The sequence below is a fragment of the Trichomycterus rosablanca genome, chromosome 5 (assembly GCF_030014385.1).
Source record: "Trichomycterus rosablanca isolate fTriRos1 chromosome 5, fTriRos1.hap1, whole genome shotgun sequence".
Classification (NCBI taxonomy): domain Eukaryota; kingdom Metazoa; phylum Chordata; class Actinopteri; order Siluriformes; family Trichomycteridae; genus Trichomycterus; species Trichomycterus rosablanca.
The window spans coordinates 3,241,468-3,264,263 of record NC_085992.1 but is presented as its reverse complement, the minus strand read 5'-3'; the positions used below and the strand labels follow the sequence as shown (position 1 = coordinate 3,264,263).

General features: G+C 42.6%; 1 protein-coding gene across 1 annotated transcript in view; it reads right to left on the bottom strand.

The window, feature by feature from the left end:
* The window catches only part of glra3 (glycine receptor, alpha 3), a 51,984-nt gene extending 29,984 nt beyond the window's left edge, over window positions 1-22,000 (bottom strand). Inside the window, exons 1-3 of the mRNA XM_062995525.1 lie at window positions 21,732-22,000; window positions 3,534-3,661; window positions 3,012-3,079 (exon numbers count right to left, since the gene is read on the bottom strand). Coding sequence (XP_062851595.1) covers window positions 3,012-3,079; window positions 3,534-3,661; window positions 21,732-21,802 — 267 coding nt within the window. The 5' untranslated portion in view covers window positions 21,803-22,000. The remainder of the gene's footprint in view (window positions 1-3,011; window positions 3,080-3,533; window positions 3,662-21,731) is intronic.
* Between the last annotated feature and the right edge of the window lie 796 nt (window positions 22,001-22,796).

Below are 22,796 nucleotides of genomic sequence, written 5' to 3'. Positions count from 1 at the left end.
AACCTTTTATTTGTATTTATTATTTGTTTTAATTTTACAACATTTGCGAGACACTTTCATCCTAAGTAAAATACAATTAAGAAATAAACACGTTCAGAAATATCCTCAAATGATGCCAACACATCCTGCATGTTTGCTGCTCCTCCTCGACCAAAATAAAGTGACGTTACGTAACCCTAACACGCCGCTTTTCATCCACAATGTTGGTCACTCGTGGCCTGTGGGTAGAATTCAGCGCAGCCCGCTGATGCGCCGATGCTGCGATGCACGGCTCCCGTTAACGTCGGGATTACATCACCGTCGGCAAGACGGAACCGAGTCGGGACCAGATGGACGTCCTTAAAGAGAACTGAACAGATAGATCTGGGTCCATCTGGGTCGAATGGGTGGACGTACTTTTAAAATGACCACACGGTTACGTAACATGTACAGACAAATGCTGAGGGCTGAACGGGGCACACTCACACTGATCGGCTCCGTGCCATCCAGCCTGACACTGCCATACCCAACCTATTTACCACACTAGAGCTGGCATGGTCAACTGGGAAATGTGGACCAACAATAGCGTCCTTAAAATGTGCTGTATGGGCAGTTTTGGGACGCCCCTTCTATTTACTGAATGCATGCCTTTCAGCCACAAATTATACCCTTCCAACTTTGCACTAACAGTTTAGGGAAGGTCCTCTCCTGCCCCTGTGAACAAAGCAAGCTCTATAAAGACGTGAACAGCCCCAATCAACAGCTAAACTGAGACTGAAAGGGCACAAATCCCTACAGTCATACTTTAAAGTCTTGTGGGAAGCCTTCTCAGAAGAGCAGCCGTTGTTATTGCTGTTTCAATGCTATTTGTTTTTGAAACGGGATGTCCAACAAGCTCATTGTCGGGTGTCCAAATACTTTTGAGCATACAGTGTATCGTACCACCTGTGAAGTGTGGTGGAGTTAGAACGGTCTGGGACTGTTTTAAAGGTTCTATTTTAATTATTTAGTGCCCAGATTATCTACCCTGTATAAATCCCTAAACGGAACCCTATTCATGCTCTTTGAACTGGAATGTGGACCATGAGCCCGGCCTGATTTTGCAACTCATTATAAGTAAATCCCGACAGTCACACTCCAAAACCTAAAGGATTTTATTCCCTCCAGAAGAGTGGAGGTTGCTCTAGCAGGGGTAAAGAGCTCAGTAGAGAGCTTGTTAGACATGACCGGTTCAGACTGAGCTTATCACTTATTCAGGAGCTGACGGAAGAAACAAGGGAACAAACTGGAGTGTATAAATGTGTGAGACGCGGCACGGACACGCCGAGCGCATCTGTTTACTCTCACACTCGTCCTCCATGAGGGAACGCAAGCCTGACTGGAACACTGTCAGCCTGAACCTCACGCCAGACATCCAAGGAGGACGAAACAGCACAGCCCAAGGTCATTGCGCTCTATTGGTCTCCAGTGTCGCTATGCTCTAAGCATTCCTCAACCCAACTGTAGGTGTCACTATTGCAGCAGTGATGTTGTAAATCTCAATCTGACCTTTGTGCCTTCAGAAATGTCCAATCGTGTCTAGATCGATCACTGAGTGTCAATACTGATGCTGAGACTGCACCGTCTTTTATGTTAATGATGTAAAAAAATACATGACTGTGACCGCTGGGGTGTGTTTTGGCTCAAGGCTGCAGGAGGAAGGAGACTGGGGGATGAACCCCAGGGTTGGTTAGTGGGAAAATAACAAGGTGGACAAAATAAGATAAGGAGTCCGCCAAGGATGAGCGAGAAAGAGGGGCCACATGAGAAACTGGGACTGTTGTGGAGGGCTGGACCAATAGGGTGAACTTTTGCTCAATATTTATTTTATCTCTTTATAAGAAGCAGTAAATGATACAGTTTTGACAAGCTGCTACTGTTAAGACTTGATGTTACAATCAGGCACTGAAAACGAGAAGCAGGCAGAGTAAAAACATCAGCATATTTTCACTATTTAATCAACTTTCTCGAATACAGATGTGAACAAAATGTGCAGAATTATAAAGTAACTTTACACAAAGTCCTATTGCTATTTAGTTTGAAGTGTAATTATTTCATTTGTGTTTTTTTTTTTGTTGACTAAAAGTCAGAGCTGGTCTTGAGCGCTCCAGTCCTGGACGTGTAAAACATAATAAAAAGTACCTTGTTGCTTTTGTAGCTTAGTTAGCAAAGCTTTAGATGTGACTGTTCTGCATTGTTCAAGTTCTTGTATTTCTGTGTGTTTAGTACCACAATGGCAATTTAAACCCTAGTTTTAAATTGTGATCCTTATGTAAGTAAATACTTAGACATTCATGTCTTGTTAAACCTTGACCGTCTCTAAAAATCTCCGTTCTGTTCGCCGACACATTACGATGAAGCTGGATACACTCACACACATACATTTAAACTTACATACATTTTAAGAAATAGCAAAATAAAAATTAGAACAATCCTGTTGTATTGCATGTGTGATGTACATTTATTTACGTCTGATATTTATTCGCCACTGACCTCGTGCGAGCCGGTTGGGGACAGCCAAAGGGCCGGATGTGACCCACGGGCCGTACAATGCCCAGGTGTGCTCTAGTTCTTTGCCTTTCATGTCTGGTTCTGGGTTTTGTTTCTTTTCTTTTGTCTCAGGCACTCTGAGCAGTTTGCTATATGATGACGACCAGTTTTCATTTCTGCGCTGTCCCTTTCTATCCAGTTTCTCCAAGTCAGGCTGTGAAAGTTTTTGTGCCTTTCATTTGGCACTATGGTTGTTTCTGTTCTTTTTGTCCACCTCTTTTATTTCCCGTTACCCCTTTTTTCTTTGTGGCTTTTTAGCCACAGTTAGGCATCCTGCACACTGGGTACTGCAGGTACGGAACTTCACCTGGTGTCTCAGTGGTAAGACGTGACCCAATCAATAAATATTACAGAAGAAGCTGGAAGCAGGTCAGGCTGACGAGGTCTGTGTTCCTGTCATGAATGTTTAAATAAAAGAAGAAGAAACGAGCATAAATACGTACCATAGTTGTTTCAGCAATGGAGCCAAAACTGTTGATGAAGATGTTACACGACACGTTCACAGGAGGACCTGCAAAAGTGCAGAGGAATTAAGTCCATTAGATTAAATAGCAATTAATTAAGATTTGACTTTATTTCCTTTATTGTAACGTGGGTGGCACAGTGGCTCGGTGGGTAGCACTGTCACCTTGCAGCAAGAAGGTCCTTGGTTTGATACACAGGTTGAGCAGAAAGGGCCCTTACTGTGTGTAGTTTGCATGTTCTCCCTGTGTGTGTGTGTGTGTGTGTGTGTGTGTGTGTGTTGGGGGGGGGGGGTGTTCCTTCCACAGTTCAAAGACCTGCAGTCAGGTTAATTGGAACTTAATTGCCCTGTGTGTGTGAGTGTTTGTGCCCTGTCCAGGGTGTTTCCTGCATTTTGCCCAGTGTACCCACCACAGCCCTGGATTAGATAAAGCGGTGGTTTATATGAGCGTCTGTAAACTTTTGACCTCTGCTGTAGCTGTGATAAGTTTCTTATCTCTTACCTTTAAAGTTCGGTCTAATTCTGGCGTCGTAGCCGGAGGTTCTTCCCATGAGTTTATCCAGGAAGTCGGAGGGAGACATGGGTACCGCTCTCCCCCGAGGACTATCAGGATCCTTTGTGGCCACCAGACTGAGAGAGAGAGAGAGAGAGACAGTTTTACGACAGTCACTGAGCCTACATACACCGATCAGCATTAACATTAAAACCACCTCCTTGTTTCTACACTCACTGTCCATTTTATCAGCTCCACTTACCATATAGAAGCACTTTGTAGTTCTACAATTACTGACTGTAGTCCATCTGTTTCTCTGCATGCTTTGTTACCAGTGATGGCATAGTTACCTTGAAAAAGTAATCTGATTACTGATTACTGATTACTCCTTTAAAAAGTAACTTAGTTACTTTATGGATTACTTGATTTTAAAAGTAACTAAGTTAGATTACAAGTTACTTTATTAGTTATATAATGCGGTCCGCTAATGTATCCCATAATGCAACTGGAGCTGCGTAGGCGATTGAAGCAGAATAAGAAACAAGAAAGACGCGGAAAACGGAGTCCTCTGTTCACAAGTGTAAGTAAGATAAATAAAATATTTTTTTTTAAAGACAAATAAATAACAAAAAGACGATAAATATCCTAAATTTTGGCGAGTGGGGTTTGTAATGAGTCTGTAACTATGGTGATATTATGTCATCACGTCCTCACGTCATCACTTGACGTTGGTAAGATGTACTTCTTTACCGGCCAAGTAGTACTTCCTCCAATCTAGTGCATACTCTGTAAGTATGCGATTCCGGACGCAGCCCGTGACTTAATTGTCGCATAGGACAGACGTCACTCCCCGAGACGCAAGAAGAAAGCAAAAATATATATTTTTATAAAGGAAAATGACAAAAATAGTAACGCAGAGTAACTTGGACAAGTTACTTTAATCTGATTACTGGATTGGAAATAGTAACGCGTTAGATTACTCGTTACTGAAAAATGTGGTCAGATTAGAGTAACGCGTTACTGACATCAGTGTTTGTTACCCCCTTTCACCCTGTTCTTCAATGGTCAGGACCCCCACAGGACCCCCACAGAGCAGGTATTATTTAGGTGATGGATCATTCTCAGCACTGCAGTGACACTGACATGATGCTGGTGTGTTAGTGTGTGTTGTGCTGGTATGAGTGGATCAGACACAGCAATGCTCCTGGAGTTTTTAAACACTGTGTCCACTCACTGTCCACTCTATTAGACACTCCTACCTAGTTGGTCCACCTTGTAGATGTAAAGTCAGAGACGATCGCTCATCTATTGCTGCTGTTTGAGTCGGTCATCTTCTAGACCTTCATCAGTGATCACAGGACGCTGCCCACGGGGTGCTGTTGGCTGGATATTTTTGGTTGGTGGACTATTCTCGGTCCAGCAGTGACAGTGAGTTGTTTAAAAACTCCAGCAGCACTGCTGTGTCTGATCCACTCATCCCAGCACAACACACACTAACACACCACCACCATGTCAGTGTCACTGCAGTGCTGAGAATCATCCACCACCTAAATAATACCTGCTCTGTGGTGGTCCTGACCATTGAAGAACAGCATGAAAGGGGGCTAACAAAGCATTTTGTCTATATAGTGTAGGTCTGTAGGGAGTTTAATATGTTCTCCAGTGTCTACACGTTTTCTTTGGGTGCATTTTTTGGAGTTTTTCATTCCACAGAATGAAATCGATAATCTAGCCAACCCTCTCTTTCCGAGACATAGCAAACTGTGTCTGTTAAGCACCCGGCCAGGACAGCAGGTCCTACATGCACTGTATGGCCAAAAGTATTTGGACACCAAACCATAAGCTTGTTGGACGTCCCATTTCAAAAACAAACACTACTAAAATGAATCCTCTCACAGGACTTTGAAGTATGTCTGTGGGAATTTGTGCCCATTCAGTCTAAAGCTGACAGCATTTGTATGGATGAAGGTGGACTGGCTGCTCATTCTTGCCACTAAGTGTTACTGAGTGAGTAACTGAAGCAGGACCCACAGCAACCCTGACCATGTAAAAGTTCTTGGTGGAGATGAACGCATGAATGAATGTTTGAGTTCCTTATTGAGTTCCTGATCTCCCGGCTGCCTCGTCGCAGCACGATCCCTCCCATCACCCCCCCACGCGCTCGGGGCCCCCCGAGACCGGGCCGCTCATTGCACCCCTGTCCAAATGAGGACAGTCACCATGGCAACCAGCGAGCGAGAGCGGCGAGTGTCAACAATCAAAGGTAAATCTGATGGAAGTGGACCAAACAGAGGCAGGACCGTCTGCGTCCATTTCTTTACTAGAGGAAGCTGTGAACATAATGGCGGCGGTGCCACGTCGTACATTTCTGTTGGGGTGTATGCTATATGGCCAAAAGTTTGCATCCCTATCCAGCATCTGCCCTGCCCAGCCAGATGGCAGAGCTGAGATTCAAACCGATGTATTCAAAATCCCAGCTCTGGTGTGCTAGCGGGTTTTACCGCTGCGCCACCTGAGCGGCTTATACGTGATCTTTTTGGCTTTATTAAGATAGCTTCTTATGATACTTTGAAATATGTCTTGTCTGTGGGAATTTGTGCTGTGGATGGCTGGACACAAACATTGGTATTCCACTTCATCCCAAAGCTGTTGATGGGCTGAGGTCAGAGCTCTGTGCAGGACACTGGAGTTTCTGTAAACTGAGATTTTCTTCATGTCTTTATAATTAGGACGCTTTAGACTTCGACATCTTGGACATTTTGTCTAAGCGATTGCTGACCGATTGCGTCTTTAGAGTTTGCCGAGTTTATAATAAAGAAGGAAATAAACTCTACACAGACAAACTACTGTAGGAAGCGTAATACTTTACTGGTTTGTTCTTTTGAGGTGCAGCACAGACAACACAGAGATGATCACGTGTGTAGAGAAGCGACACTTTTACATTGATTATGGAATCCACAAAGGGACAAATGCCTCAATACGTAAACACACACATCGAACACTGTCAGCACAGCACACTACACCACAGACAGGTCTCTTACACTAACTAAATTGCCGTAGGATTGCTAGGACTACCTCATATTGCATATTGCGCCTCATATTTCATACGGAATCCCTAACCACAAACTAGGCACCGACCAGGCATAACATTATGACCACTGACAGGTGAAGTGAATAACACTGATTATCTCTTCATCACGGCACCTGTTAGTGGGGGGGATATATTAGGCAGCAGGTGAACATTTTATCCTCAAAGTTGATGTTAGAAGCAGGAAAAATGGGCGATCGTGAGGATCCGAGGGCCAGATTATGATGGCTAGACGACTGGGTCAGAGCATCTCCAAAACTGCAGCTCTTGTGGGGTGTTCCCGGTCTGCAGTGGTCAGTATCTATCAACAGTGGTCCAAGGAAGGAACAGTGGTAAACCGGCGACAGGGTCATGGGCGACCAAGGCTCATTGATGCACGTGGGGAGCGAACAGACGAGCTACTGAAGCTCAAACTGCTGAAGACGTTAATGCTGGTTCTGATAGAAAGGTGTCAGAATACACAGAGCATCACAGTTGCAGGGCTGTTTTGGCAGCAAAAGGTGGACCAACGCAATATTAGGAAGGTGGTCATAATGTTATGCCTGACTGGTTCATGGTCTGTGTCTTATTTATGGACAGTTGTTATTTGGAAGCATCTAATTTTCTTATTAATATAGTAATAGATTTATTACACCTGTTAGCAATTGTGGTTAAAGCACATAAATTCCAGAATTAGAATGGGCGTCCCAATACTTTTGACCATACAGCGTGTTAATTATAGGAGTGGCCGTTACTAGATTAGTTAGCCAGACGTCAGGTCGCAGTGACGCGTGCCGTATGTCAGTATTGACCGTCCACCTCCCACGAGACCTCGCGTCACCTGTCCATCCCACAATTCACGCTGCGGCTTGTAAAAATGAATCGTATTTTCTGTCTCTGGTCCCCTGGGATCGATTCGCTCTTCCATCCCCTCGGTCCCGAGCTGAATTTATTCTCTCCGCTCGACTGAATCCATTTCATTTCTGCTTTTATATGTGATGCATTTTTTTTACACAGCACGAAAAGTATTAGGTGGGTAGAGGTGCCACCTTACAGCAAGAAGGGCACGGGTTCAATTCCTGATTGCGTTGAGTTTGCATGTTTTCCCTGTGTCTGTGGGTTTCATCCGGGTGCTCCGGTTTCCTCCCACAATACAAAGACGTGCAGTCAGGGCGATTGAAGCTGCTAGAAATTACCCTAGATGTGTGTGTGTGTGTGTGTGTGTGTGTGTGTTCTGTGATGGACTGGCAACCTGTCCAGGGTGTTTCCTGTATTATGCTCGATGAATTGGACCCACCAGAGGGTCACGCCAGAAAGTGCATCCAGTGTAAGTAACTAAGCACCAGATCTGCAGCAGCGCCCCCTATATACAGATTTAAACCGAATCCTAATTATGTTTTTAAATCATTCCACAATTTTCATCCTCATTTCTCCAGGATCGTTCCAGTTATTCGGAGCAGATGATTTTAACATAAATAAATAAATAAACATTAAACAGAGGAAGCAGATAACAGATCTGAACATACGGCCGTACTGGCGTGAAACCCTCAGGGCGGCGGTGCTAACTGGAGCACATGAACATCTACGCCAGTAACTCGAACCTGCAACTGACATTAAAATCTCAACCTGCTCGTGTTCTTCTAGATCAGGACGTCTCTATTTAATACCGACTAAAAGTACTGAAATAAATACAGAAATAAATACATAAATGAATTAATGATTAAATGCAAATAATTAAATACATAAAAAGTGAATGAATTAATAAATAAATATATAAATAAATACAGAAATAAATACAGAAAAAAAATGAATGACTGAATGAATGAATAAATAAATAAGTAAATAAATGAATAAATAAATAAAAAAAAATTAATAATTAAATGACAATAAATAAATAAATAAATGATTGAATGAATAAATCAATAAATAAATAAATTAATTAATTAAATAAATAATTAATTAAAAAAACATTAAATAAATAAATGAGAGAATAAATAAATGAATAAATGAATGACTAAATGAATGAATAAATAAGTAAATAAATTTAAAAAAAATGCAATAAATGAATAAATAAATAAGTAAATAAATGAATGAATAACTGAATGAATAAATAAATAAATGAATGACAATGTATTAATAAATAAATGAATGACTGAATGAATAAATAAATAAATGAATGACAATGTATTAATAAATAAATGAATGACTGAATGTATAAATAAATAAATGACTGAATAAATAAATAAATAAATAAATAAATAAATAAATAAATAAATTACTTAATTAATTAATTAATTAATTAATGAAAAAAAAACATTAAATAAATAAATGAGAGAATAAATAAATGAATAAATAAATGATTGAATGTATAAATAAATAAAGGAATGACTAAATGTATAAATAAATAAATGAATGACTGAATGTATAAATAAATAAATAAATGACTGAAGGAATAAATAAATAAATGAATGACAGAATGTACAAACAAATAAATGACTGAATGAGTAAATAAATAAATAAATGAAATAATGAATGAAAAAAACAAATAAATAAATGAGAGAATAAATAAATGAATAAATGAATGACTGAATGTATAAATAAATAAATGAATGAATGACTGAATGAATAAATAAATAAATGAATAAATAAATGAATGAGAAAAACATTAAATAAATAAATGACAGAATAAATAAATGAGTACATAAATAAATAAATAAACAAATACATACATAAATAATGAAAACATAGATAAATAATAAATAAATAAATATTAAACAAACAAACAAACAAACTAAAATAAATAAATGTAAAATTTCCTAATCTGGCATTATTTACTCTGTTGTATTTGTTATTAATATTATTTATTATAATATTATTTATTTATTATTTTATTTATTTATTATTATTATTATTCATTATTATAAATAAATAGCATTATTTAATTTGTTGTATTTGTTATTAATTATTTATTTATTATTTTATTTATTAATAATTATTATTCATTATTATAAGTAATTGGCATCATTTATTCTGTTCTGTAAATGTCTTGTCATTCAGACTTAAAAAAAACATTTACTTGCCACCCTAAACACCTTCATGTCTGCATTATATGGACAAAAGTATTGGGACACCCCTTCTAATTCTAGAATTTATATGTTTCAGCCCCAACAATTGAGACAGTTTAGGGAAGGCCCTGTCCTGTTCCAGCATGGCTGTGCTCCCTGTGTGCATAGCAAGCTTGATTTAAAGAAACTCCAGCTACTGGCAGGTGCACTCGTCAGTGCGATCTCAGTGCTGGTCCCATGCCAAAATCACATTAGCCCACTACTGGCCAGTCAAGCATCCACACAGACTTGAAGGATAAACTTATGCACAACAAGAATAATCAGATGTGGCAACATCGGAATATGGGAGAAGCTAAATTGCTCTCTCTCTCTCTCTCTCTCGCTATATATATATATAGCACTTTGTAGTTCTACAATTACTGAATGTAGTCCATCTGTTTCTCTGCATGCTTTTTACCCCCTTTCATGCTGTTCTTCAATGGTCAAGACCCCCACAGGACCACCACAGAGCAGGTATTATTTAGGTGGTGGATCATTCTCAGCACTGCAGTGACACTGACATGGTGGTGGTGTGTTAGTGTGTGTTGTGCTGGTATGAGTGGATCAGACACAGCAGCGCTGCTGGAATTTTTTTTAACACCTCACTGTCACTGCTGGACTGAGAATCATCCACCAACCAAAAAGATCCAGCCAACAGTGCCCCGTGGGCAGCGTCCTGTGACCACTGATGAAGGTCTAGAAGATGACCGACTCAAACAGCAGCAATAGATGAGCGATCGTCTCTGACTTTACATCTACAAGGTGGACCAACTAGGTAGGAGTGTCTAATAGAGTGGACACTGTATTTAAAAACTCAAGCAGCGCTGCTGTGTCTGATCCACTCATAACAGCACAACACACACTAACACACCACCACCATGTCAGTGTCACTGTGGTTTTGTAGGTCTCTGTGGAATAGAACTCGCCCGCTGAAAGCTGTAAATATTACTAGTTCATCCAGCGTCGCTGTGATTCGTGCTCATATTATATGTGTTTTTAATAGGGCGGGTCGGGTTTGATTGCTGGATCAGTCCCAATCACACTCAAACCCAGAATCCCTCTTCTGCACTCTGATGTTGAACCTGATTTCCTGCAATCTCGCTTTATTTTGTCCACCACTTAGATTTCTGATGGACTCGGACAAAGCGCACATCCAATCAGACGATCGGTACTCGCACACACACACACACACACACACAATCAAATCTCCAGTCTGGTTTCGGCTCCAGAACTCCATTTCCTCGCTCTGATTCCATCAAGTGGTCGGCAAGACTCACTCAGAGAATAAAGAACAGCAACGCCGCTAATCAGAGCTGCCGCGGCTTCAAAGCTAAAGCAGTTCTACTCAGACGTGGTCGTTCTACTACAAACAAAACCAATCAGCAGCCAGGAAGGTTTGGGGGTCGCAACTCACGATTACTTCAGTTTAATCAGTGATGATTGATACTTATAAATACATTTAAAGCACTATGGCCAGTATGAACATTATTGTTTGAACATTAAAACCACCTTCTTGTTTCAACACTCACTGTCCATTTTATCAGCTTCACTTACCATATAGAAGCACTTTGGAGTTCTTCAATTACTGACTGTAGTCTATCTGTTTCCCTACATACTTTTTTAGCCTACTTTCACCCTGTTCTTCAATGGTCAGGACCCCCACAGGACCACCACAGAGCAGGTATTATTTAGGTGGTGGATCATTCTCAGCACTGCAGTGACACTGACATGGTGGTGGTGTGTTAGTGTGTGTTGTGCTGGTATGAGTGGAGTTTTTAAACACCGTGTCCACTCACTGTCCACTCTATTAGACACTCCTACCTAGTTGGTCCACCTTGTAGATGTAAAGTCAGAGACGATCGCTCATCTATTGCTGCTGTTTGAGTCGGTCTTCTAGACCTTCATCAGTGGTCACAGGACGCTGCCCACGGGGCGCTGTTGGCTGGATATTTGTGGTTGGTGGACTATTCTCAGTCCAGCAGTGACAGTGAGGTGTTTAAAAACTCCAGCAGCGCTGCTGTGTCTGATCCACTCATACCAGCACAACACACACTAACACACCACCACCATGTCAGTGCCACTGCAGTGCTGAGAATGATCCACCACCTAAATAATACCTGCTCTGTGGTGGTCCTGTGGGGGTCCTGACCATTGAAGAACAGGGAGAAAGCAGGCTAAAAAAGTATGTAGGGAAACAGATGGACTACAGTCAGTAATTGTAGAACTACGAAGTGCTTCTATATGGTAAGTGGAGCTGATAAAATGGAAACCAGGAGGTGGTTTTAATGTTATGCCTCATCGGTGTATATGATCCACATTGTTTACTTGTTCTGGGACTAATAATTCATTTAAAATGTCTTCTAGGAGACACCGGGAACAATTTGTGCAATGAGCTACAGCTTTAGTACATTGAATACTAATATCAGATTTGCCCTCTGATGGTTTGAGCATCTTTCTTGCACGTAGAACGTCCATCCAGTAGATATTCACCTTGTTCTCCTGCTGTGATCACGTTACCCCGACCACGCACGTCCACGTCCGGTCCTCAGGGTTTATTTGTGTTCGTTTTGGAAGCAAGGGTGAAGAAGGGTCACCCTGTAACATGCCAAACAACATCAGCTTCTATTCCCTCAGTTTAGTGCAACACAAACTCTTCCTGTCCATCACCAGCCTGCGTTTGCCCACAGGGTCGGTCTGAAGCCTAAAAGGCCAAAATCAGTAACGGCTGCGGATCTCTTCCTTCCTTAGTAGCCCGACTGTTAAGTTCTCTCTATATTCACATTTATGTTACAAGTTGGGCATCATCTACACACTGTCCATGCTGAAGAAATTCCATCACACGTCTTCCTGAGAGAAACTAGAACGATTAACGTAGAGGATTCGGATCACCAAACACCTATAATAAATGAGCAGAAGCCATGAGAGCAACAAGCACACAAGTCGTCCATGACAGACATTTAGACGTTATTTATTATATACAACCCCCTCTTTCCGCCGCAAAAAAAACAGAAATTTTGCCATTAGCTTCACCACCATGTCACTGATAAAGCTATAAATTATATTCCTGGCTGATTGTGAGGACTGACATCGATAGCCTTGAGCAGATCAATACAACCCGGTGAGGTTTCCCAAACGTCGATATGCTTCAACACTTCAAACAACCTGCCATAAACGAATAGCCTTGATGTCTCACACACACACACACACACACACACACACACTACATGGCCAAAAGTATGTGGACTACAATACCTACTGTTGAGTTCAGGTGTTTCAGTTACATCACACATCTACATTATGCAGGCAAAACTCTGGGACTTATGAGAAATGGTTCATTGCAAAGCATCAAATGTGGATGCAAAACCAACCATCGTGAGGTCATTTAGAACCTTAACTGTCCATACAAACCCAGTATATCCATCCATCCATCCTTTCATCCATCCATCCATCCATCCTTTCATCCATCCATCCATCCATCCTTTCATCCATCCATCCATTCATTCACAAATCTTTCATCTGTCCATCCCTCCATCCATCCATCCATCCATCCTTTCATCCATCCATCCGTCCATCCATCCTTTCATCCATCCATCCATTTATCCATCCATCCATTCATTCACAAATCTTTCATCTGTCCATTCCTCCATCCATCCATCCATCCATACTTTCATCCATCCATCCATCCTTTCATCCATCCATCCATCCATTCATTCACAAATCTTTCATCTGTCCATCCCTCCATCCATCCATTCATCTATTAATCCATCTGTCACTTAATCCATCCATCCCTCAGTCCATCCATCCGTCACTTAATTCATCCATCCATTCATCCATCCCTCAGTCCATCCATCCATCCATCCATCTGTCACTTAATCCATCCATCCATCCATCCATCCATCTGTCACTTAATCCATCCATCCATCCATCCATCTGTCACTTAATCCATCCATCCCTCAGTCCATCCATCCGTCACTTAATTCATCCATCCATTCATCCATCCATCCATCCATCCATCTGTCACTTAATCCATCCATCCCTCAGTCCATCCATCCATCCATCCATCCATCCATCCGTCACTTAATCCATCCATCCCTCAGTCCATCCATCCATCCATCCATCCATCCATCCATCCATCCGTCACTTAATCCATCCATCCATCCATTCACTCTGACTCCTCAGTTGAAGTCGGGCTCTGCACTGGTGGAGGAGCGACAGAACCAGGGTAATAGGATACGACTAAATTAAAAGAAAAAAAGAAAAATGCATGAATAAATAATAAAAAAGAACTGAATTAAAAAAAAAAAAATCATGATGCATCCAGAACTGATCAATCCAGCGACTCTTATAATTTATTTTATCTCTACGACAAAAGTTTGAGACTAAAAAAACAGATAAAAGTGTTTAAATAAAGAATAAAAAAATGCTGGGAGCAGCTACGGCTGTGTTCCAATCCACACTGTTCTGTACTAAATCCTGACCAGGTGCACTATCAGTGTTACTGTTCTGATGATAATAAAGTTCACGTGAGCGCAGCCTCACCCTGATCTACTCGAATTGCCTCTCGGTGTTCAAAATAAACCTACTTTGCATTTCAGGAGCAGCTCAGGGGGACGAGCTTGATGCTATAAATGCAACCCAGCCCCCTAAAGCACCCCCCCAATCCCAATCACGGTACCTTCCCAGTAACTAAATCCACTGTGACACCGTCACTCAACATGACTGACACCTGTCGTCCAGCTCAGCATCCTATTAAACAGGTGTGTGTGTGTGAGTGTGTGCGCGTGGGTGAGTGTGTGTGTGTGAGTGTGTGTGTGTGTGTGTGTGTCATATTGTTAAGAGCTGTTTGACCAACAGTTTCTGACCATCCATGTGTGTGAGCACCACATTGTGCATATAATATTAAACACATTTTTAGACGTATAGAACACTGATGATGTGACTTATAACTCACCCACTCACTCACTCACTCACTCACCCACTCACTCACCCACTCACCCACTCACTCACTCACTCACCCACTCACTCACCCACTCACTCACTCACTCACTCACTCACCCACCCACCCATTCACTCACTCACTCATCCCCCCACCCACCCACTCACTCAACCCACCCACCCACTCAATCAACCCACCCACTCACTCACTCAACCCACCCACCCACTCACCCACCCACTCACTCACTCACTCACTCACTCACCCACCCACCCACTCACTCACTCACCCACTCACTCACTCACTCACCCACTCACTCACTCACCCACTCACTCACTCACCCACCCATTCACTCATCCACTCACTTACTCACTCACCCACCCACCCACTCACCCACCCACTCACTCACTCACCCACCCACCCACTCACCCACCCACTCACCCACTCACTCACTCACTCACTCACTCACTCACCCACTCACTCACTCACCCACCCACCCACTCACTCACTCACCCACCCACTCACTCACTCACTCACTCACCCACTCACTCACCCACTCACTCACTCACCCACCCACCCATTCACTCATCCACTCACTTACTCACTCACCCACCCACCCACTCACCCACCCACCCACCCACCCACTCACTCACTCACCCACCCACCCACTCACTCACCCACCCACCCACTCACTCACCCACCCACCCACTCACTCACTCACTCTCACCCACCCACTCACCCATTCACTCACTCACTCACTCACTCACTCACTCACCCACCCACCCACTCACTCACCCACCCACCCACTCACTCACTCACTCAGCCACCCACTCACCCACTCACTCACTCACTCACTCACTCACCCACCCACCCATTCACTCACCCATCCACCCACTCACTCACCCACCCACCCACTCACTCACCCACCCACCCACTCACTCACTCACTCACCCACCCATCCACCCACTCACTCACCCACCCACTCACTCACCCACTCACTCACCCACCCACCCACTCACTCACCCACCCACACACTCACTCACTCACCCACCCACTCACCCACCCAATAAATAAATAACTAAATGTAAGTAAAAAAGTAAATAAATAAATAACTAAATGTGAGTAAAACAAATAAATAAATGTAAATAAGTAAAAAAAATAAATGTAAGTATGAAAAATAAAATAAATAACTAAATGTAAGTAAAAAAAATTAAATAAATAAATAACTAAATGTAAGTAAAAAAAATTAAATAAATAAATAACTAAATGTAAGTAAAACAAATAAATAAATGTAAGTAAGTAAAAAAAATAAATGTAAGTAAGTACGAAAAATAAAAAAAATAACTAAATGTAAGTAAAAACATAAAAAATAAATAAATAAATGTAAGTAAATATAAATAAATATAAGTAAAAAAATTTACTAAGTAAAAATAAAATAAATATAAGTAAGTAAAAAAATAAAAAAATTTACATAAAAAAATAAATGTAACTAAGTAAAAATAAAAAAATAAATAAATAAATGTAAGTACAAAAATGGATAAAATAAATAACTAAATAAATGTAAGTAAAAAATAAATAAATGTAAGTAAAAAAATAAATAAATGAATAAGTAAAAAAATGAAAGTAAGTACAAAAAATAAAATAACTAAATGTAAGTACAACAATGAAATAAATAAAATAAATAAATGTAACTAAAACATAAATGAGTGTAATTAAAATAATTACAAAATAAAATAAATAAATACATAAATAAATAAATGTACATAAAAAAAAAATAAAAAAATAAATAAATGAGTGGATTTTTTAGACCACAAAACAGGCTTCCATTTTGCATCAGTTTATCTCAGATGTGCTTGACCTGGAGAGGTCAGTGGCATTTCTGAAAGTTGTTGATTTATGAATCTTGCAATAAACTAGTTTTTAATCTTAAGAATTGAAGGTCACAGGTATTTAGGCATTTAGTTGTAATATATGTTTTTAGATTTACCCTTTTAAGCACAGAGATTTCTCTGGATTAGTTCAATCTTTTGATAATGTTAAGGACTGTATGAGGTGAAATGAAGACAATATCCTGAGGAAATGTTGGTAAAATGGTAGCTCAGAGGTCAAGAAACCGGACTAGTGCTTAGAGCGTTGTTGGTTCAAGCCCCACCACCAACAAGTCAGCACTTTTGGGTATTTGATCAGATTTCTAAGTTGCCTCAAATAACTGTAATTTTTGAGCTAAAAATCTGATCCAGCCCGTCTGCTGCTGCACTGAGCATGGAAGTTCCATCACAGCTGGAGAGCAGGTACAAACATCAGGAGTCTCACACACACACACACACACACACACACACACACAATCTGGCATGCCAGCTTGATTGATCAGTGTGTGTGTGTGTGTGTGACGTCAGCACTCCAGTGTAACACAGACAGAGTTTGTGTGGTGAAACTTCCACAATGTTCAGTTTCATTCATTCCTTTGACTAAACACTTCTCGCTGGTCAGGGTCGCAGTGGGTTCAGGACAGTCTGTAGCGAGTGTGTAGCCTGCACAATGCTGAACGACTAGCTAAAATCTTTCATGACGTCTTAGCAAGGCTGATCTAACTGATCATCATTAGATGATGCTTCATCACTATTTCATTTACATTCATTTTCATCAGCCTGGTCAGGGTTGCAGGGGGTCCTGTTCCACTGGGAAACACTGTGCGCAAGGAAGGAATACACTGAACAGGGAGCTAATCCAACACATTACATTGGTTTAGCCAATACACATCAGACACAGCCAAGCATGTCTGTGGAGATTGCCCGACCGGCTGATAGCACCTCTGAGATTCAATCCCAGATCCCACAGGTGGTGGGATAGCACTATAGACCGCCGTGGCCCCCCCAGAGCAAACAAGCTGATAGGGACTCGACAAAATATCCTACACATTCACTTTAAGGTCAAAAGTATTGAGGTCAGGTGTACAGAGGTTTGTGGCAACAGTTTGGAGAAGGAACCCATAGTTGCTTGTACAAAGCCCTCAACCTCACCCCAATGGACACGATTGGGACAAATTGGAATATCTAGGCTCCATAGAACCATAATGCCAAGCTTGATACGATTCCTGGTCCAGTTTCAGATGCCATGTGATGCCATGTCAAGGGTGGTTCCCTCAGGATGCCCATAAAGTGCCATGGCACCAGAGTTCCCAGAAAGACAAAGTGTGCTGGCATCATGCACCAGCAGGAAACTGGACCGGATTGAATCCGGCATTAAAGCAGGTTCCCAACAAAAGAGCCGAAACTGTGATGAATAAAAACACTTCCACATGGAGCAAATTAAATGCTCAATAAAGTGCTGGTACCTGCCCATTAAGAGGAACTGACATGTTAATCATCTGCACCTCCATGCCCCCTCTGCAGGCCATATTTGGCAAGGCAGAAGGACACAATTCCATAAGCGATCCCCACGTCAGGTAAGACAGTCACAAAGTCATTAACATCATTAGTTTGGCACTGACTTGACCCGTACCTATCACATTCATACAGCTGGGCGGGCACTGACAGCACATGCCACGCGGCAGACCTGCCGTCAGTTCGATTCTGTAAACATTAACTGCGATTACAAAACGATTCCGCTGGAGTTCGCTGAAATGTGACGTCTCGCACAATGAGGTCAAGAACGAGCAAATATTGTCTTCTACTCAAAGGTCAGTTTTGTCATTAATGAAACATTAACCGATTCCACACACACACCAGAAACGAACACAGAGGAACACACACACACGGCAGAGAAAAGCATGAGGAGTGGGTTGGGGGTCCGGACCCCAGGGGCCATCATTTACCTGAGACGGTTTATTTGTCACTGTTGGGCCCCTAAACAAGGCTCCTAATTCTTAATTATACTGATCAGCCATAACATTAAAACCACCTCCTTGTTTCTACACTCACTGTCCATTTTATCAGCTCCACTTACCATATAGAAGCACTTTGTAGTTCTACAATTACTGACTGTAGTCCATCTGTTTCTCTACATGCTTTGTTACCGCCTTTCATGCTGTTCTTCAATGGTCAGGACCCCCACAGGACCACCACAGAGCAGGTATTATTTAGGTGGTGGATCATTCTCAGCACTGCAGTGACACTGACATGGTGGTGGTGTGTTAGTGTGTGTTGTGCTGGTATGAGTGGATCAGACACAGCAGCGCTGCTGGAGTTTTTAAACACCTCACTGTCACTGCTGGACTGAGAATAGTCCGCCAACCAAAAATATCCAGCCAACAGTGCCCCGTGGGCAGCGTCCTGTGACCACTGATGAAGGTCTAGAAGATGACCGACTCAAACAGCGGCAATAGATGAGCGCTCGTCTCTGACTTTACATCTACAAGGTGGACCAACTAGGTAGGAGTGTCTAATAGAGTGGACAGTGATTGGACACGGTATTTAAAAACTCCAGCAGCACTGCTGTGTCTGATCCACTCATACCAGCACAACACACACTAACACACCACCACCATGTCAGTGTCACTGCAGTGCTGAAAATGATCCACCACCTAAATAATACCTACTCTGTGGTGGTCCTGTGGGGGTCCTGACCATTAAAGAACAGGGTGAAAGGGGGCTAACAGAGTATGCAGAGAAACAGATGGACTACATTATATATATATATACGACACTCCTGAAGCAGATAGGGTTACGACCCTTGCTCAAGGGTCCAACAGTGGCTGTATGGAAGAGCCAGGATTCAAACCCACAATCTTTAGATGGATAACCCAAAGCTCCACCCACTAGGCTACCACTGATTACAGTGCATAACAAAACATCTATGATAAATAATATTCCTGTTACATCATACGTATTATAGTATAAGCATGTGTGACTATAGATAGTAACATAGTATATATGTTAAATATGGGTATTCGTATAACACAAATACAGATTGCTCGAGAAAATACTATAGTATACTTAGTACTAATATATTAATAATAGAGTAGGGCGGCACGGTGGCTAAGTGGGTAGCTCTGTCGCCTCACAGCAAGAAGGTCCTGGGTTCGATCCCCAGATGAAGCGGTCCGTGTCCTTACTGTGCAGAGTTTGCATGTTCTCCCAGTGTCTGCGTGGGTTTCCTCCGGGAGCTCTGGTTTCCTCCCACAGTCCAAAAACATGCAGCCAGGCTAATTGGAGACATTGAATTGTCCTATAGGTACCTAGCCGCTAGGATGCATAAACCAGTGCACTGTAGTGCCGGTCACAAGCCCGGATAAATAGGGAGGGTCGTGTCAGGAAGGGCATCCGGCGTAAATCTGTGCCAAATCAATAATGCGGATCACGATCCGCTGACGACCCCTAACGGGAGCAGCTGAACAAATAGATAGATAAAAATACTAAATAATAGAGTACTAATAATATAGAGTGTGTACGTCAGAAAAGAGTGACGTGCACTTTTCTTGGTGCTGGAGTGGCACCATCATGGGTCTGTTCATTTTTTTGGTACATTTAGTGTCATAAAAAGGTACAAAACAAATTTCCATTCAATCATTGTCTGTTTTACTACTAATTTATCCCGATCAGGGTCACAATGGGTCTGATTTATTGGTGGAAAGGCAGGAAACACCGTGGGCAGGTCGCCAGTTTATCACAGCGCACACACACACACACACACACACACACACACCTAAGGCAATTTAGTATCTCCACTTAACCTGACTGCACGTCTGTAGACACACAGACACGGGGAGAACATGCAAACTCCACTCAGAAAGGACCCAGATCGCTCCACCTGGGAATCGAACCCAGGTCCTTCTTGCTTCGAGGTGACAGTGCTACCCACCAAGCCACCGTGTCGCCCCGAAAGTATTTCATTTAAATGTAATTGGATAAAAGTGCAACACACACACAGTTTACTGGAAATAATGACTAAATAAATCATCAAAGCAAAAGTGCATTTCATTTCTGAGACTGTGTGTGTGTGTGTGTGTGTGTGTGACATTACTCTGTGTGGGGGGTACGCACGTGTATGTAGTGAGACAAGACTTTGTGTGTGTGACTTCTCTGTGTGTTGGTGTGTGCAAGTGTGTGTATGTGTGTGTGTATGTGTGTGTGTGTGTGTGTGTGTAGTGACGCAAGACTTTGTGTAGGTGTGAGTGTGTGTGTGTGTGTGTGACTTCTCTGTGTGTTGGTGTGTGCAAGTGTGTGTAGGTGTGTGTATGTGTGTGTAGGTGTGTGTGTGTGTGTGACATTTCTTTGTGTAAGTGTGTGTGTGTGTGACATTACTTTGTGTAAGTGTGTGTGTGTTTGTGTGTCTGTCTGTGTGTGTGGGGGGGGGTACACACGTGTATGTAGTGAGACAAGACTTTGTGTGTGTGTGACTTCTCTGTGTGTTGGTGTGTGCAAGTGTGTGTATGTGTGTGTATGTGTGTGTAGGTGTGTGTGTGTGTGTGTGACATTTCTTTGTGTAGGTGTGTGTGTGTGACATTACTTTGTGTAGGTGTGTGTGTGTGTGACATTACTTTGTGTAGGTGTGTGTGTGTGTGACATTACTTTGTGTAAGTGTGTGTGTGTTAGTGTGTCTGTCTGTGTGTGTGTGGGGGGGGGGGGGGGTACGCACGTGTATGTAGTGAGACCAGACTTTGTGTGTGTGTGACTTCTCTGTGTGTTGGTGTGTGCAAGTGTGTGTGTGTGTGTGTGTGTGACATTACTTTGTGTAGGTGTGTGTATGTGTGTGCGCACAGTGACAATGGCTGTGTGTGTGTGTGATTGTGTGTGTATGTGTGTGATTGTGTGTGTGTGTATAGGTGTGTGTGCAAAAGTGCATTTCATTTCTGAGACTGTAGGACATTTTTCTGCTCTGGAACGCACCAAACTTCCATCACTGACCGTTCTAAAAAATAAAAACCCCACAGTCACCTGTTACACCCCACAGTCACCTGTTACACCCCACCCGAAGCAAGAGAGGAAAGTTGTGAAGCAGGTGAGAGTCACACAAATCAGATCCTGCATCTAAATCATCTCATCAAATCCAAACACGGATCAGCGAAGTTCAGAGCGACCCGAACCAGCACAAAAAGAGCTGCGCTTATTCAGCTGCACTACACTACACTGCACTACCCGGGCAGTACAGAAGAGACCACTCACCTCAGCAGAAGCGCCATCTCCCACGCCAGCAGCCCGCGAACAGCTCCACATCTCAGCCTGTCCCGAGTCATGGTGAACCTCGAGTCACGGACATGAGCGTGCACACACACACACACACTCACACACACACTCACACACACTCACACACACACTCACAACAGCACGGGGAAAATTCCTTCGGTGTCGCGCGGAGGGATTCAGAACGCCGGACAGCGCTCGCGCTCTGCACGCGCAACAGAAGCTAAAGGCATCGGCGGTGCCATCCGTCACGCGCTCCTCAGATACAGCGGGCAGAATGAACACATGCCTCTACATACCCCACACACACACCCCACCCCCCGCGCCTCCCATATGTGTGTGTGTGTGTGTGTGTGTGACATGACTGTGTGCGCGCGCGCGTTTATCAGTGACATTTCTGTCTGTGTGTCTGTGTGTGTGTGTGTGTGTGTGTGTAGTGAGACATGGCTGTGTGTGTGTGACATTACTCTGTGTGTAGGGCGTACACACGTGTGTAGTGACAAATGACACTGTGTGTGTGTGTGTGTGTGTGTGTGTGTGTGTGTGTAGAGAGACATGGCTCCGTTTATTTGTGTGTGTGACTGTGTGTGTTTGTGTGTGTGTGTGTGACAATACTCTGTGTGGGGGGTTGCACACGTGTATGTAATGAAACAAGACTTTGTGTGTGTCTGTGTGTGTGTGTGACATGACTGTGTGTGCGTGCGCTTGTTTTTTAGTGACATTACTATGTGTGTGGATGTGTGTGTGTGTGTGTGTAATGAGACATGGCTGTGTGTGTGTGACATTAATCTGTGTGTGGGGCGTACACACGTGTGTAGTGACAAATTACACTGTTTGTGTGTGAGTGACATTACTCTGTGTGTGTGTGTGTGTGTGTGTAGTGAGACATGATTGAATTTATTTGTGTGTGTGTGTGTGTGTGTGTTTGTGTGTGTGACATTACTCTGTGTGGGGGGTACGCACGTGTATGTAGTGAGACAAGACATGGCTGTGTGTGTGTGTGTGTGTGAGTGACATTACTCTGTGTGTGTGTGTGTGTGTGTGTGT